General features: G+C 42.3%; 1 protein-coding gene across 2 annotated transcripts in view; it reads right to left on the bottom strand.

The window, feature by feature from the left end:
* The window catches only part of SYNJ2 (synaptojanin 2), a 116542-nt gene extending 106237 nt beyond the window's left edge, over positions 1-10305 (bottom strand). For both annotated transcript variants that reach the window (XM_060241396.1, XM_060241405.1), the window contains exons 1-2: positions 10048-10305; positions 3311-3397 (exon numbers count right to left, since the gene is read on the bottom strand). In XM_060241396.1, coding sequence (XP_060097379.1) covers positions 3311-3397; positions 10048-10168 — 208 coding nt within the window. In that variant the 5' untranslated portion in view covers positions 10169-10305. The remainder of the gene's footprint in view (positions 1-3310; positions 3398-10047) is intronic.
* Between the last annotated feature and the right edge of the window lie 6353 nt (positions 10306-16658).

The raw sequence follows: 16658 nt of genomic DNA, 5'->3' as shown, positions 1-16658 counted from the left end.
TTTTTGTTATTTAAAATTTTTATCTTGTTTCTCCTGATGTTCAAAGAGGCTTACAGACATATTTTAAAAATCACAAAAGCTAAACCTCTCCAGGAGATTTCAGTGAGTTGGCAGCCTGGTTCAGGAGATATTTCCAGCTAGATAACGTTAAGGCTTAAAAAGCACTTTGAATTGTGCACAGAAACAGAAGGGCAACCAACACAGTTCTTATAATATAGAGATAATTTCTACTTTTTCAATACTGTCAGTCTCCAAAGAATTAAAACAATCATTAACTAAGCATTTGTAAACCAGTTTGGCTTAAAGATAATCACTAATAGGGGAAACATTCCTATTATAAGTTGTACACTCAATTCATCCCTTAATGAAGAGTTTAATTATCCACCTACTTATACACCCACCACACACAGCTGGTCTCCAATGATGAGAGACTAGTACAGGGGTGGCCAAGCTTGCTTAATGTAAGAGCCACAGAATAAATGGCAGATGTTTGAGAGCCACAAAACATGAATGTCAGATGTTTGAGAGCCGCAAGGAAAGAAGGAAGGAAAAGAGATTTTATTTTATCAGATTTATATTATGCCCTCCCCTAATGGGCTGAGGGCGGCTAACAACACTTAAAACAAACATAAAATATTAAAACAGAAGATAAAATAAAATCATTTCCATACATTTTATAGTAATTAAGTCCAAGATGCACATTAATATTCTGATTATTCCGATGTTTCTGGTTTCAGTTCTAGTAGGTCAGTGAGATTGTCAGTGCTGTGGAATAACAGATGAGGGGGAAGAAGTGGGAAGAAAGCAACTTCACTTTAAATGCATTCTTCAAGCCACTGGCTTCAAGAGCCACAGAATATGTGTGAAAGAGCCACATTTTGGCTACCCGTGGGCTAGTATGACAACAAAATGACACTAATTTTTTCAACTCTTAATTATATAATGCTTCTTGCTTGATTAGTCCCTGTTGGCTAAATCATGCTTCATTTTTTACTGTTTTATAGGCAGCTAGGCCAAATATTTGGATTTTAGCCTGTCTAGACTACCCACTGTGACTAACACATATTCCACAGGGTTCTCTGCCTAGTGGTGGGTTAAGAGTATTATGGCCACTCCTACGATTGTTCTTTACCCTCAGTCATTCAAAAAAAATCCCCCAAAACTTGGCATGCTCTCAATGGTTTTCTGCTCTCCCAGAGGGCCTATTTATTTCAAAGACTGTTCTTTTTCAGTCAATGAAATACATGGCTTTGTAGCAACAAGAAGCAAACAGTTAAGGCAAATCCTCTCAAAGTTATGTACAGAGAATGAGCACCCTCCATTCACCGGAAGTTATGTACTCGAAGAAATATACAACAATTAAGAGGTGCCAACCTTTTAAATCAGGAAGAAACTAACCATTGAAAATCAAAACATACTCTGAAAACAATAAATGGTATGCATGACGGTATGCATGAATTAAAGCTGAACTTCAGATGTAGTAGAAGAAGACCACAGATTTATACCACACCCTTCTCTCTGAATCAGAATCTCAGAGCGGCTTACAATCTTCTTTATCTCCTTCCCCCACAACAGACACCCTGTGTGGTGGGTGGGGCTGAGAGGACTCCCACAGCAGCTGCCCTTTCAAGGACAAGCTCTGTGATAACTATGGCTAACCCAAGGCCATTCCAGCAGCAGCAAGTGGAGCAGTGGGGAATCAAATCCGATTCTCCCAGATAAGAGTCCACACACTTAACCACTACACCAAACTGTATAGCACCATAGGCTGATTTATAAACTCAAAACTCTTAACTATAGTCAAGAAGGTGTTCTTTAAGATAAAAGGAACTGTGGACAAGATGCATCATCTATTTCCTGTATGCATTAGCCTGCTGTCACTGCATTGTTTTACAGCGCTGTAATACTACTTTTCTGCATTGTAACTGCACTTTGTATCATGTCTAATATGCTATGGTTATTCAGATTTCTGTAATTCTAACCCTAGTATATTGCTCATTAGATGTCTCATTATATTGATTGTACAGATTTAACCATGGGTAATCTGTTTTGAGTCTCAATGAGAAACGCAGATTATAAATAAATATTAATATTTGCTTGTTTTCCATTAGAACCCCAACAGCCCTCTTGTGGAATATGAGAAACAAGATCATCTGCTCAGCTTCTCATAATAAAGCCCACCAATCACTGCACGCACCACAAATCCTCTAAATACTTTGATTTCACTCTGCTGAAGTCAGGTTGCCAATGTCAAGTCCTCAACCAGAGATATGTCTATCCATTTCAAGTCTCCAAAGGACCAAAAGGCAAAGCAGCTATTGAACCATTCACCTAACTGATTGCACTGGTTTCCTCACCCAGTCTTCTTCTATCTATTGCCTGTACTAAACAGTAGAAGATTAGGGCAGAGGAAAGAAACTGCAGTGACTGTATCAGGTTCAAGTGACTTTGAAGGTCCCATATCTCAGCAAAGAGTTAACGACCGTAGTCCATACAGATTACTGCAACATGAAATCCAAGGAAGGAGCTGTGCTTGTGGTACTGGAAATTCTATGTTCAGGAAACTCAAAACAGAAGATGACCAAAACTAATAAGAGAACACTGTTAATCGCTGGGTTGAAATTAACATTTCAAGAAGAATTAGCCAGGGGGAAATGCCATTAATTAGAGCTGCTGAGTTTGAAAACAGGGATTCCTTTCACTAGGGCTATCATATTTTTATAGGCTTTCAACAGTGGCAAGACAGGCAGTAATAGAACAGGTGCAGCTTCTCCTGCCACCACATCTCCAGGGCAGAAAAACACATCACCTGTTGTGTTTTTATCAGCCATGCTTTATATGGATAAAGTATCATTTTTCCTGTTGCTCCAGTGATGCAATTTGAGAAGTTTCACGGATTGGAAACATCTCCCTGACAAATACAAAAAAAATCTACAACAGAAAAGTAGACTGCTAGGTAATGAGACTATCAGTGAGATCTCTTAGCACATTAACTGAGAAATCTCACTGAATGGTGTTTGTGCTTGGGACTGCAGCCCATAACAATTAAAACTAGTTTTCTAAAAGAAATAATTTGTTTTCAAGTTCAGGAGACGCTATTATTAAGCAATGGAAAGTTTAATAAAGGAACTCTAAAACTTCCATTGCTTAACAATTTCCTGTAGCACAATGAAATATCAAACTTTCCAATTTTCACCATCAATATACAAATGAACTACAAAGGCCAATAAAAAAATATTTCAGTTACACAAGATTAATGCACAGATTATTTGATTATCCTACAACAACGATCTTTCAACCAAATACTTACCAGATTTTAACTGAAGCTGTCCTAAGCATCCATAACTGTCCATGAGCTTCTCATATTGTGCTTTAATTTCTTCTTTCTCTTCAGGAGCTGAGGAAATCATATAATAAAAGGCATAAATTCTTGCTTGGGCTTTCATTCTGTGGCAATTCATAAATAATAAGGCTTGATGAAAATGCTGTTTCCTTAAGTATACAGTATGGGCTTTAAACAACAAACTATAACATTCCCAGTTTTCACTATACCCAAGCACCACAGATGGCATTTGGTGTCCAGGGGTATGGTGGTAAAATCTAGGGCTAACATACTGAATAAAATTGGATTTGAAGATTGTTAGTTATGTCTGAGACAATTAAGTCTGCAAGGATTGTTACAATTTCTGACTACATTGGTTTTCTCACTATGTAGATAGATTTCTGGTGTGTCTTGCATTGGTATCTAGTACCACTGATAGCTTGTAAGATTATGGTGGCTGGTACAATGCTACCTTGTTTAGGAAATGTTTGGAGTTTATAAAAGAAGCAAGTGTGAATTTAATTTTTTGAAATTCTGAAAATCTAATTTAAATATGCTGCAAGATGAAGTTTTGCATATGAAAACAGAAAAGAAGTGAACCAATTAGAGTCAATATACATAAGTATCTGAGCAGTAACTATTAGCTTTGACTGGATGAAGGTGTATTTACTGCTCACTAATGCATCTCGACTCTAACTGGCTCTTCCAGGCAACATCCTCCTCACCCGCTACCTAATGGTTGTGACTTCTGTTTCAATGGATCTGAAGACGTGTGCATGTACATGAAAGCTCATACTTTGAATAAAACTTTGTCTTAAAGGTGTCACTGGCCTCAAACTCTCTTCTGCTGTTTCAGACGAACATGGCTACCCGCCTGAATATAAATTACTAGAGATTTATTAACAGTAAATTGTATTACTCTTCCAGAAATTGTTGTATTCTTAATTCCTGGTTGCTTCTATTAAAATTATTATCTCAACCTGTATATACAATATGCAATTACCTCAGTCCATTCTGCATATCTGTTACAGGACCACAGTTCATGGTACTATAAAATTAGCCTCCTAGATGACACAACTTTTATAGCCCCAGCCTATGTATGGTGAACCAGAAGAAAGTTCTGCAGAAGGTCACAACTTTAGTGAAACTTAATTCTGTGCAAGTATGCATAGACTTGGACTATTACTCTTTTCTAATAATGAACAGGGCACACAGTCTGTTCTATTGCACTACTCTAGCAGAAGGGGTGTGAGTGTGTGTGAACTGATTAAGCCTTCTGGTCAAATCAAATGCATATAAGGGAGACCAAAGGAATAATGGCGCCCTTGGAAAGTGCACATTTAGCATCATAGCTATAAATTTACATGCATTAGTGCTAACAGGCATTATCCAAAATGCTGCATGGCAGAACTAATGATGGGAAGTTTACAACTTATTTTATTTATTTTTATTTACTTTCCATTTATATCCCACCCATTCCAAACGGACTCAGGGCAGCTAACAATCACTGAGAATTGCCATTACGTCAACAGAGCTCTTTGACTCACAGAATTCTGAAAATAAGGCCACTCCCCATTTAGAACTTCACATCTGCGCTGGTGTCTATGATGTACACGCAGAAACTACTGAACTGCAGCTTTTACAATTTCACTAGGTAAAAATAGTAATTATGGCAATATATTCCAGTAAAAACATGTAAACAGTAAAATGAATGACTTGACATTTAAAATACTAACGTCTGAAGAACACAAGCTATTTTTGAACTTTGCTATGTAAATCATGCCTCACAGGAGAAAAGAAGATGGAATCACAGAGCACATTCCTTTGCTTGAACCAGCATACATAGAAGTGTATCCTGTTCCTGTTTCTACAGCACACATATCTTTTATGCCAAGGATTGTTCTTGATTATCACAATATACTTACTTAAGGCCCTGGGAAAGAGCAACAAGAGAGCTCTATTTAAGACACATTATAGTCCAAAAGTTATTCATCATTAAATTGGATTCGTTTTTAATTATGTAGCATGAGGCTGTATAGTCATGCAATGTTTAAAGTTTTTGGTAAATTAATTCCATTAATCCATTTATAATGTCATGCTCTCCCAGAGGTTTCTGTAAGATTATTTTGGACTTTTTTTCTATCTAAAATATATTATCACTGATGCTTGGTCTTGCAGTTCTGAAAACTGTGAATTTTTTTCTACAGAGATAACACATCTCTTCATTATAGCAAAAATGTTATAAAATAAACAGAGTTAAGGGACCTCAGTCCATTTTGGTCCTCTGTAAATCTTACCTGCTAAATTTCAAGAAGTTCAATGAATAGAAGACTGTTTGGAGTGGAACAGGTCTTATTGACTAGTTTGATTTAAATAAAACCCACCCGTTCCATGCCCTGCCCAAAAGCCTTTTGGTCAAGCAGGGAGCCCACCCTGCACAACCTCCACTATGTTCCCAAGCCAATGTCTAAAGCAAGGATGTCAAACATACAGCCCGAGGACCAGATCAGACCCCTAGAGGGCTCCTATCAGACCTGTGAGCAACTCACTGTCATCTGCTTCCTTCTCTCTCTCGTTTCCTTCTGCATCACAGCTTGCTTTGCCAGGTTTATTCACACAGGAGCTACAGAGCAAAGCCTCTGTTTTCTCCATTGGCTGACCAGCACATGAAGTAATTCATGTACAAAATCTCTCAATGCCCAGCCATTTCATGTTTTCTCCTGGCTCAAATCACTGACCATCAGACTTCTGTAATGAGTGTCAATAAATCAAAAGTAGGTTTGCAACTTACAGATATACACCTGAACAGCATACTCAAGACTGCTACAGCAGACATTGTTTCTAGATTTTGATGCAATAATTCAGAGTAAGAGGTGTCAGTTATCAGAAACTGTTAAATAAACAAAATATTGCAAATGCTAATCTTTTAAGCATGTTTTAAGATTTTTTTAAAAAAAAACCTTTGTGTTTATGTACACTACCTGGCATTGTATTTTATGACACACATGGCCTGGTCCAATGAAGTCTCATTTATGTCAGATCCGGCCCTCATAACAAATGAGTTCAACACCCCTGGTCTTAACAGCACAGGAGGCAGGCAGCTTAGCTTGCCTGGCTCTACCACCAAGGCAAAGGCGCCTGTAACATACACACCAGTCCACTCTGGGATCACCAAGCCATATGTCGTTGCCCCCTGCAAAGAGGTGTACACCATCCTATCTGTAAAGACTACCTTGCTTGCAAGAAATTCCCAGGTGCTCAATTACCCCACGACCAGGAGCTGAAACAAAGGTCTGAAGCATCTTCTTGAATTTCCTCTATACACAGTAAATTCTCTTGGGTCCTGCACAATGTTCCCTCTAAGCTGTGGAGTCTTGTGAGCAAAAATTCTACTTTGTGAGCTAGTGGCATTCAAGTTGTAAGCTACTGCATAGGTTAGTTTGCTCTTGGGCCATTTTTCCTGAGCTGAGACAAAAAATTGTGAGCTGTACACCCCACCATTCCCTCCTCTTCAGGAATTCAGACCAAATGATTTTTACATCTGAGAACCACAGCAGGCATCCCTCCAGGTCTGCTCAGGCTCCTGGACAGCAGAAAGCCACTTGATAGCTACCTGCTTTACAGCAAATACTGGGCCTATTTGCCCAGAGTCATCATTGCCCCCTCCTATATGGAACAAATTGGTGTTCCCACACATGGCCAGAGCTGGATTAACAATTAGGTCAAGAAGGCACTGGCCTATGGGCCCCCAAACCTTTAGGGGGCCCCAGGCTGATTTCCCCCCTGCTTGCATCCCTCCAAGCCTGCATGCGAAGCCAGCAACTGAGCTGCTCTTTGCTCAACTTGCCTAGTGTGGCTGCTGCTGGCGTTGTCACCAAGTTTGCCTCTCTCTGCCTCTATATGACAGCCCTTCAAGCACTTGAAGATGGTGATCATATCACCTCTCAGCCGCCTCCTCTCCAAGCTAAACATCCCCAGCTCCTTCAATCTTTCCTCATAGGACTTGGTCTCCAGACCCCTCACCATCTTCATCGCTCTCCTCTGGACCCGTTCCAGCTTGTCTATATCCTTCTTAACATGTGGTGCCCAAAACTGAACACAATACTCCGGGTGAGGTCTTACCAGAGCAGAGTAAAACGATACCATCACATCACGTGATCTGAACACTATACTTGTTGATACAGCCCAAAATTGCAATTTGAATAACTGAAGAATGGGAAGGGAGAAGCAACTGGGAGGAGTGTCTTTTAAAAAAAATGTGAGATTCTAATCATTAATCTAATTTGACTCCCTGCTTTTGAACCCACACCAAGTTGCAGAAGTACCCTACACACTTTGGACATTTATCTTATTCCCATATTAAGCAAAAAAAAAAAAAGTGAGTTGCGACGCATCCATACTGTGCCTGCCTTCATTAGCCCCAAACTTCCATAAAGTATTCTGGACACAGCATGTAACTGAAGTATATGCATTTAGAGACCAATGAAGACAGGCCTGATAACATACAATCTTTCATTTTCATTTTTGATGGCTAAGGACTGTCCCTTATCAGGCTTGCATGTATCTGAATTTAGACCTGTATGTCTAAAGGTACAGGAGGAACAGAAGGTGAGCCTGCTATCCTCTGCCAACAAATGCACACAGTGGGTAGTACTGACCATGTAATTTTGGAATTTACAGTCTTGGGGAAGGGAAAAGCAGTACATAGTCAGACATATAGGTTGCACTTCAAGAAAGCAAATTTTGATGAACTTACTTATGCTGAGTAGAATCTCATGGTCAAAAATACTTAAAGAGAAGGGAGTTCAAGAGGTCTGGGAGTTTCTTAAAAGTGAAATATTGAAGGCAAAATTGCAAAGGATTCCTATGAGAAAGAAAAACGGGAGGAGCCTAAAGAAGCCAAGGTGGCTCCATAAGCTTTCTACAGAGTTGAGAAATAAAAAAGACTCATTTAGGAAATGGAAAGAGCCACTGAGAATGAAATAACCAGTGCTTGTAGAGAGAGAATTAGGAAAGCTATGAGCTTAGGCTAGCAAGAGATGCTAAAAGTAAAAGATGTTCAAAGTAAGAAAAAGAACAAGGATGTGGTAGGCCTACTGTGAGGACAGGAAAGAGAAATTGTAACAGGTGATGAAAAGAGGGCAGAACTGCTCAATTCCTACTTTTCCTCAGTCTTCTTTTATGTGGGAAAACACAATGCATAATGACAGAAAGGAGTTGCTGCCTAGGATGGGCATAGGTAGTACATAGACACCTAGTTTTTTTAACTGAAACTAAGTCCTCAGGGCCAGATGAATTGCATCCAAGAGTACTAAAAGTACTTGCAGATGTAATTTCTGAGCCTCTGTCCACTATTTTTGAGAATTCTTGAAGAACAGGTGAAGTGCCAGAAGACTGGATGTGGGCAAATGATGTCCCCATCTTCAAGAAGGGGAAATAGGAGGATCTGTGATAACTACTGACCAGTCAGCTTGACATCTATACTTGGAAAAGTGTTAGAACAAATTATCAAACAGCCAGTCCTTGAGCATTTAGAAAGGATGGTCATGATTATTAAAAGCCAGCATGGGTTTCTCAATAACAAGTCATGTCAGACTAACCTTATATCTTTTTTGAAAAAGTTACTACCTTACTGAATCAGAGGAATGCTATAGACATAGTATATCTTGATTTCAGAAAGGCTTTTGATAAGGTTCCACATAGTAGTCTTATTGACAAGTTGGTAAAATGTGGCTTGGGTCCTGTTACTGTTGGGTGGATCTGTAACTGGTTGACAGATCACACCCAGAGAGTGCTTGTTAATGGTTCCTCATCCTAGAATCATAGAGTTGGAAGGGACTTCCAGGGTTTCTTACACACCCAAGGAAATGCTGTTTGCCACTTTGGGGTCAAGAAGCAATTTTCTTCAGGCCAGTTTGGCCACAGATCCTGGAGTAGGGTTTTTTTTTGGCCATTCTCTGGGCATGGAGCAGGGGATAACTGGGGGTAGAGGGAGGTATTTGTGAATTTCCTGCATTGTGCAGGGGGGGGACTAGATGACCCTCGATATCCCTTCCAACTCGATGATCCTATGAGTTTTTAATGTACAATTGGACTGAGTTATAATGAATATTGGAAGTTCCATGACCTTCACAAGGAATTTTTAATCTCTGCAACATGTTCATGTTTTGGTTTTCCCTGCCTCTCAGAAACACTGTCCAAACAAAAGCAGTGCAAATATAAACTGTTTATCCTGATTTCCTTCACTGCAGACCTGCACATTTGATCTGCCCGTTGAATGTAGCCCACGAATCATCACCCACTATCAACGAGTCTCTTGTGTTATGTACTCATGTCTGCAAAGCCAAGGAAAGCGAGTGCTTGTCAAAGCACCTGCCAGCAAGCAATTCATCACGCCAAGTGACTTTTTACTATAGTAAAGGATTTCACAGGAAGTGACGATAGAATGCGAGGCCTAACGTCACAGAGGAAGGAGCAAAAAAAAAAATCTACTCGTGATTTTTTTTAAAAAAAATGGCGCCACGTGGTGTAATTAAGAGAAGCGCAGTTCCCGCCACTTTTGTTACTTCCGTTGAACCAAGACACAAGTACGCCGTCGCTGCACCCATCAAGAGTAGTAACTGCCTCCAAGGCATCCTCCCCCGCGGACAGACACAGCAGCAGGTGCGTGCTGTATCTCGCTCCCTCCCCTCCCTCCCTCCCTCCCCGTAAGAGGAGGCACTTACTGAGGGTGGCTGCGGTGCCGGCTTCCAGCAGTAGGCAGTCTTGGCGGCCGCGTGCTTCCAGCAGGGCGCTCGGCGTGGGCTCCTGTTTCCACAGCAGCCTCAGCCCTTTGCTCAGAGCCATGGAGGCTGCTTTCCATGAGGGAAAGAAGCCTTTTCGTAGCGCCCCCCGCCCTCCAAGCTCTACGACGCTCGAAAAGAGGCTGGGCCGTGAGGGCGAAAAAACCGCTCCGCCCCAGCTGCCAGAAGTTGGTTTCAAGCGAAGAAGAAGGCGACAAGTCTTCCCCCTCCACCTAAAAAGAAAAAAAGGCGGAGAAGCGAGGGGTGAGAGCCCTCAAAAACAAAACCTCGTCTAAGGTTAAAACAAAACAAAACTGCCCCCGCGGCCCGATATTCGTCCGCTTTGTGGAAAGGAAGAAGAGGACGGTACTCAGCCGGCTCCTTAGCCCGTCCTGGGCATTTTATGAGGTCAAATTGCTGCTGGTTCTTCCCTCTGTGTAAATGAAGCCGAATCTAGTCCCAAAATTCAGTGGGGAGAAAGCAGAACGGGAAATAATGTTGGTCCCGAGGGAGAATGTCTTTGGAAATGTTCCGCCTGCAGCAACTTCTTTCTCGATTTCCGGAGTTTCTATTTCCTTGTTGGAAAATCCCTCCCCGTCTCCCGCAAATGACTATAGCCATCTCCGCCTCCCTTTTCTTCGCCACTCTTCCCCCCCCCCCCGTAAACTTTCTGGACGGGTTCAAGTACCTCCAGTCTCCACCTCCTGCGCGACGGACAGGTGAGAACGACTGAAGTCTCCTCCCCGCTTCGCTCCTTCAAGGAGCTGCAAGATTGTCTCTCCGACTCCCCCCAGAGGAGAGGTGTCTGCTGTGCTCGTTTCTCTCCAGGCAGCCAAGCGCGGACTGGGGCGTGGAGCGAGAGAGCTCCTAAAGCCCTGAGGTTCACGACAGGGGGTGGAAGACGCAGAGGGGAAAGAGGGCAGCTCGACGGGCTATCAGCCAGAGTGGCCACATTCTCCCCCCGCCGCCTCATTCCTTCTCACTTCCTGTCTCAGAGATATGTTAGCTTGTCTAAGCAGCTGTTTTTAAAATGCAGTACTGATTTTTTTGTGAAGGATATGGCTGTTCTGCATGTATACAATGCCAGATGCAAACGCTTCATATATGCTCAGAACACTAAAAGGACATAGGCATGTGATTTTGGATTGAAGGAGCCAGACAGATAATTCCTTTGGTTGTCTCTTCGCACCAGCTAAATCCAACCCAAACTTGGGGGGGGGAAAGTCCCAACATGCCTAATTTCATAGCTAGTCATAGCTCCCTAATATGTGTATCTGTACTATATGTTATGCATCTTTGCCAGCATAGATTCCTCACATTCACTCTTCATATTTTAGGTGTACATTTAAAATGTTAGGGTTTTTTAAATTTATTTCATTTATATTGAAATGTTGTCAAATCCAGAATCTGTCAGCTTCTGCTATTTACAGTGGAGATAGGATGAGTGAGTGAGGTAATTCTGTGGAATGATGCTGAAAGAACAAGATGAAATATGATGGCTGGTATTGCTGCTCTAAAACCATGGCTTCATGCTCTGGCTCTTTACCCTGGATCAGCCCATCAACAAGACTAATTACTAATTACTGATTTAAACCTCACTACTTTAATTTAGTGTGTTATTTGCCTTAGGTGACCTGCATTTAATGAGCAGTAAAACTGGCTTTCAAAAATATGTATCCAAAACTAATGCACATAATTGTGCTTTGTAGGGTTCATGTTTTAAAATGAATTTATGAGAATATTTTCATAATATTTTAATAAGTACTCAGTAATGGGACAGGGTTGCAAAATATATGGTGTTTATATAGTTAATATAAAAAGCAAAACAGTTCATTTAAAATCATCTATTTCAGTAACTCCACTATGTCAAGAACATGGGAACCTATCATAAGTGCTTTCAAGAAGCTGGTTCGCTATAGTAAAGAGAAAATTGTTCAGATAAGTAAAACGCAAGTACATAAGGAGAGCCAGTTTGGTGTAGTGGTTAAGTGTGCGGACTCTTATCTGGGACAACCGAGTTTGATTCCCCACTCCTCCACTTGCACCTGCTGGAATGGCCTTGGGTCAGCTATAGCTCTGGCAGAGGTTGTCCTTGAAAGGGCAGCTGTTGTGAGAGCCCTCTCCAGCCCCACCTACCTCACAGGGTGTCTGTTGTGGGGGAGGAAGGTAAAGGAGATTGTGAGCCGCTCTGAGACTCTTCGGAGTGGAGGGCGGGATATAAATCCAATATCTTCTTCATCTTCTTCTTCATAAAATTATAACTTTGTATTTAGAGTGTTACCTACTGGTGTTGATCAGTTTCTTTCAAAAATTCCTGTAAATGAACTAATTTATGCCTTGTATCTGAATTTGTATGTAAACTAAAATGAAAATAGTTTTTTGCTATGTAATTTGTAAGTTGGAAATGTAAAAATAATTGTTTATAAATAAAATGAAATGCAAGTTTTAAAAATAAATAACATGGAATGCAAGCTTGTCCAATAAATAAGCAGTGAACTGCAATGTTAAAATAGAATGTCTGGGTTAAGGTCCTTTTGTGCATGTAGTGTAGATAAATTATTCAAAAGATGAGGAAATCACACCCCTCCAGCCCAATTTTTCAAATCTGAAAATGGCCAACAACCAAAATAAAGACAAAAACACTGCTCAGAAATATTTAACATGTGTTGGGGTATTCATTTAAAAGTGAGAGGTGATGTCCAGACCGATTGAGATGAGATATATGCTTTAAAGAAAATAAATTTTACTGAAAAACGCTAGGAAAATGTACTTGGGATGAAATAAAATAAACAGTGCATTCTATCTTGCTAAGTACATCCTAACAGCTGTATGGCTGTTTCTGTCATGGAGATTGTTGTTTTCTTCTTCCCAGCAAGCACAGAGACAGAAAGGACAATTATTAAGCTTGCATAGAAGATCAAAGCATTCTTACAAGCAAGGTGTTAGCTAACCAATAGTAAGGTTACAGGTCAATCCATGGCTTACTACAGACATTTCTAACTGGATACAAATTACAATACATCACATCCTGTTTATTTGCTACTAACCTTTGTTTAACCTCAAAATGACTGAAATGTAAATAACCTGAATTCCAATAACATGAAATAATATTTCCATTCTACATATATGGAAAAGCAGTTTTCATCTAGCAGATTTCTTATAAAATGCAAGCAAAGCTTGAAAACATCACTTTCTATTATGATTCTGGGACTAATATATCTTTACACAGAGTAATTAAAGCATTTAAAGCTGTAGTGGTTTCTTATGCAGTGGAGTATATCCACAGAGAAGTAGTTCTGCAATCCTGATGTGCATCTACCCAATAAATTCTGCATGCTAATACACACCATAAAGGTTTTTAGAAAGTAGAAGATTTATCTTTATTTTTTCTGTTATATGACAATTGGTGGTAAAATGATTTCTCATGTTTTCATGTCCCAAAAGGAACGTAAAATTTGAAACTAGGGTGTCCAGCTGACTCGATAGGGAAAAGGTGATGTCATGCCCCTTTAATAAAGGCTTAATTGATGTTATTTAGGAGCTGATGTTATTTACATCCATGCACTGAAAATCTAAAGCTGCTAATTTCCACACATTAAATAGCACATTTTTCCAGGCCTTCTCATAACCCTGTCTGAAACCCTTAAACAGAATAAATCTCCCATGACAGACTTTCATGTCTTTGTCAAATTGGTTACAGATAGGACTTTTTTTTGAGCAGAGACACCAGGCCTGTAGCTACAAGGGGGCCTGTGGGGGCACAGCCCCCCAACTTCTTGCTAAGGCCCCCTGACTCCGGAGCCCCAAGGAACCCCCAGGTGATGGAAAGGTTGCTGGCGGGGCAGCACCAGAAGCAGCTGGGGCCTCCTACCTGAGTTAAAGGGCCCGCCAATCAGCTGATTGGCGGGCCCTTTAACTCAAGGGGAGATGCTGGCTGCTCCTGCCCCACACCGGCACGCTATTTTAGTGGCAGAGAAGGACGGTCAGCAGCCAGACCGACTCTCCCTGCTGCTCCTGTCACTGCCCTCCCTTCCCGCCACTAAAACAGCATACAGGGGCAGAAGCAGCCCCCAGCACCCTGCCTGAGTTAAATGGCCCATGGAGCAGTTGAGGGCTGGAAGCTACTTCTGCCCCCGGCCCCACGTGCTACTTTAGTGACAGGAAGGGAGGAGAGTGGTAAGGAGGCTGCTCTCTCACCAGCATTCCTTCCACGCCACTAAAACAGCAAATGGAGCCAGGGGCAAAAGCAGCCCCCAGCCTCCCACTCTTGTTAAAGAGCGCACGCATCGGCTGGGGGCTGCTTCTGCTCCTGGCCCCATGTGCTATTTTAGTGGTGTGGAAGGAAGATTGGTGAGAGAGCGGCTCTCCCTGCCACTCTTGTTGCTGGCCTCCCCTGCCACTAAAATAGTGAGGGCGGGGACAGAAGCAGCCCCCAGTCTCCCATGCGTTAAAGTCTTGGCTGATTGGCAGTCCCTTTAACTCATGCTGGAAGCTGAGGGCTGCTTCTGCCCCCAGCCCTGCTCACTATTTCAGTGGCAGGGAAGGGCAGCAGGGAGGAAGGATGGGGGGAGTGAGGAAAGGGAAGGTTGTATGGGGTGCCAGGGCGCATGAGTGTCCCCCCAAAAATCATATGCCCCCCAACCTTCCAGATCCTGGCTATGGCCCTGAGAGACACACAGGAATGCAGTTCTAGCTGGCTTGGTGTCAGGGGGTGTGGTCTAATATGCAAATTAGTTCCTGCTGGAGCACTGTTGTTATTAATACAATTCACTTCCACCTTTGCCACACCCTGACAATTCTGCAACTGTTTTTAAAGGTATAGATTTTATTATGTTCTCCATATTTCCCTAAATGGAGAAAAACTCTAAGAACACTGATATTGGGTTTACAGTACAATTTTAAACAAAGTAAAACCTGTCTGAATCATTGGAAATCAGTGGGTTTAAAGAATGTAATTCTGCTTAGGATTCCATGGCTACATATTACTTTTGAATGATCAGTGGAGCTTTCCAATGGTTTTTGTAACATCTGCTTATGTACCCATTCAGCATGGAGTGGCTGAGGCAATGAACTCTAGTTTATAAAACAGGGAAAAGCTGAAGCTCCATGGAACCAAGCCTCACAAAAGTTCCAAAAAGTTATATTTCAGTTAAATAAATCACAAATATTCTAAAGAAAGCCTCAAATCATTCAAAGAAAGCCGCAAAATATTTTTTAAAAAGCCACAAGACATTATAAAGAAAGCCACAAAAAGGATTTCCCAGATAGCACGCATCAATCGTAACAAATACTGTGTTGTGTCTGACGTTCGTCCCAGAAAATACAGCACAGCGGTGCCTGGAAGGGACGAACACAGCCTGCTTATGACGATCAGTGGTGGGAAGTTTAACTGGCCAGGATTGGACCTGACTAGGAAGAAGGTTGTTCCAGGAAATGTATATAATAGGGGACCCAGCCCCACCATGTTCTCTTTGTGATGTACTCGCTAATAAAGCATGATGCCATCTGAACTTCTCCAACTTCAATACAATATGCTGGCGATGAGAATGGGATTCCGATGAGCAGAGAGCATCCTCCAGCCTCCAGCACTCTGAGTTCTAGTGCTTCCATGGGCAAAGCCATGGCTACTGCTCCCGGACAAACGCTACTGGCATTCGACATCACCCGGCCTGACTTATAGGAATCATGGGTGGACCAAATCAACTACTATATAGAGCTGCACGAAATGGAGGCAGCAGCCAAGAAGAAGGTGCTTCTCCTGAGCTTGTGCGAGGTGGAGACCATCCAGCTGATGAAGCAACTCATCACGCCAACCAGCCTTGCAATGCTCACCTACGACCAACTGGTCAAGGCAATGACGAACCACATGGTGCCACAGCCGTCCCGTCTCGCAGGCACGCGTTCCACATGAGACAGCAGAGACAAGCTGAGTCCGCCACCAAGTATCTTGCAGAGCTCTGTGGATTAGCCCTGAGATGCGATTTCATGGGAGACCTGGAAGAGATTTTGCTGAACCGATTTGCAGTTGGCATCCGGGAGGAGAAAATGTGCCGGAAGTTGCTTGCATACGAGGACAAAGACATCGACCTCGTGAAAGCGCTCTGACAGGCAACCGCCTTCGAACAGACGCACACCAGCCCTTCCGCGCACCAGGTTGCCATTGCCTCGATGTCGGACGGTTCCGAGGAGGAAGGGGCACACCAGCTTCGCCGCCAGTCACGCAGCGGGTTGAAAACACCAAACCGACCATGGGTAGTGGAGAAGCCTAGCACCAAGTGTGCCAGTTGTGAGGACCCTCATGAACGCCAAGACTGCCCCTACCATAACACGGACTGCAGAAGCTATGGAAAAGTGGGCCACATCGCCCGAGCTTGCAGGACCAGAACCAACAGGAAGCCTCAGTCCACACACCACGATGCGACAGACGCACACACGATGGCCGCAAACAGCATCCAGGTAATGAACTTGCCCCAGGACACCCGACAAGGTCAAAGTGCAGATCTTGATCGAGGGGGATCCCTGCCTGATGGAATTGGACACAGGAACCTCCATTT

Source organism: Heteronotia binoei, chromosome 1, assembly GCF_032191835.1.
Source record: "Heteronotia binoei isolate CCM8104 ecotype False Entrance Well chromosome 1, APGP_CSIRO_Hbin_v1, whole genome shotgun sequence".
In the NCBI taxonomy this organism is placed as follows: domain Eukaryota; kingdom Metazoa; phylum Chordata; class Lepidosauria; order Squamata; family Gekkonidae; genus Heteronotia; species Heteronotia binoei.
The sequence above is the reverse complement of the archived record's forward strand: the minus strand, read 5'-3'. Positions and strand labels throughout refer to the sequence as shown.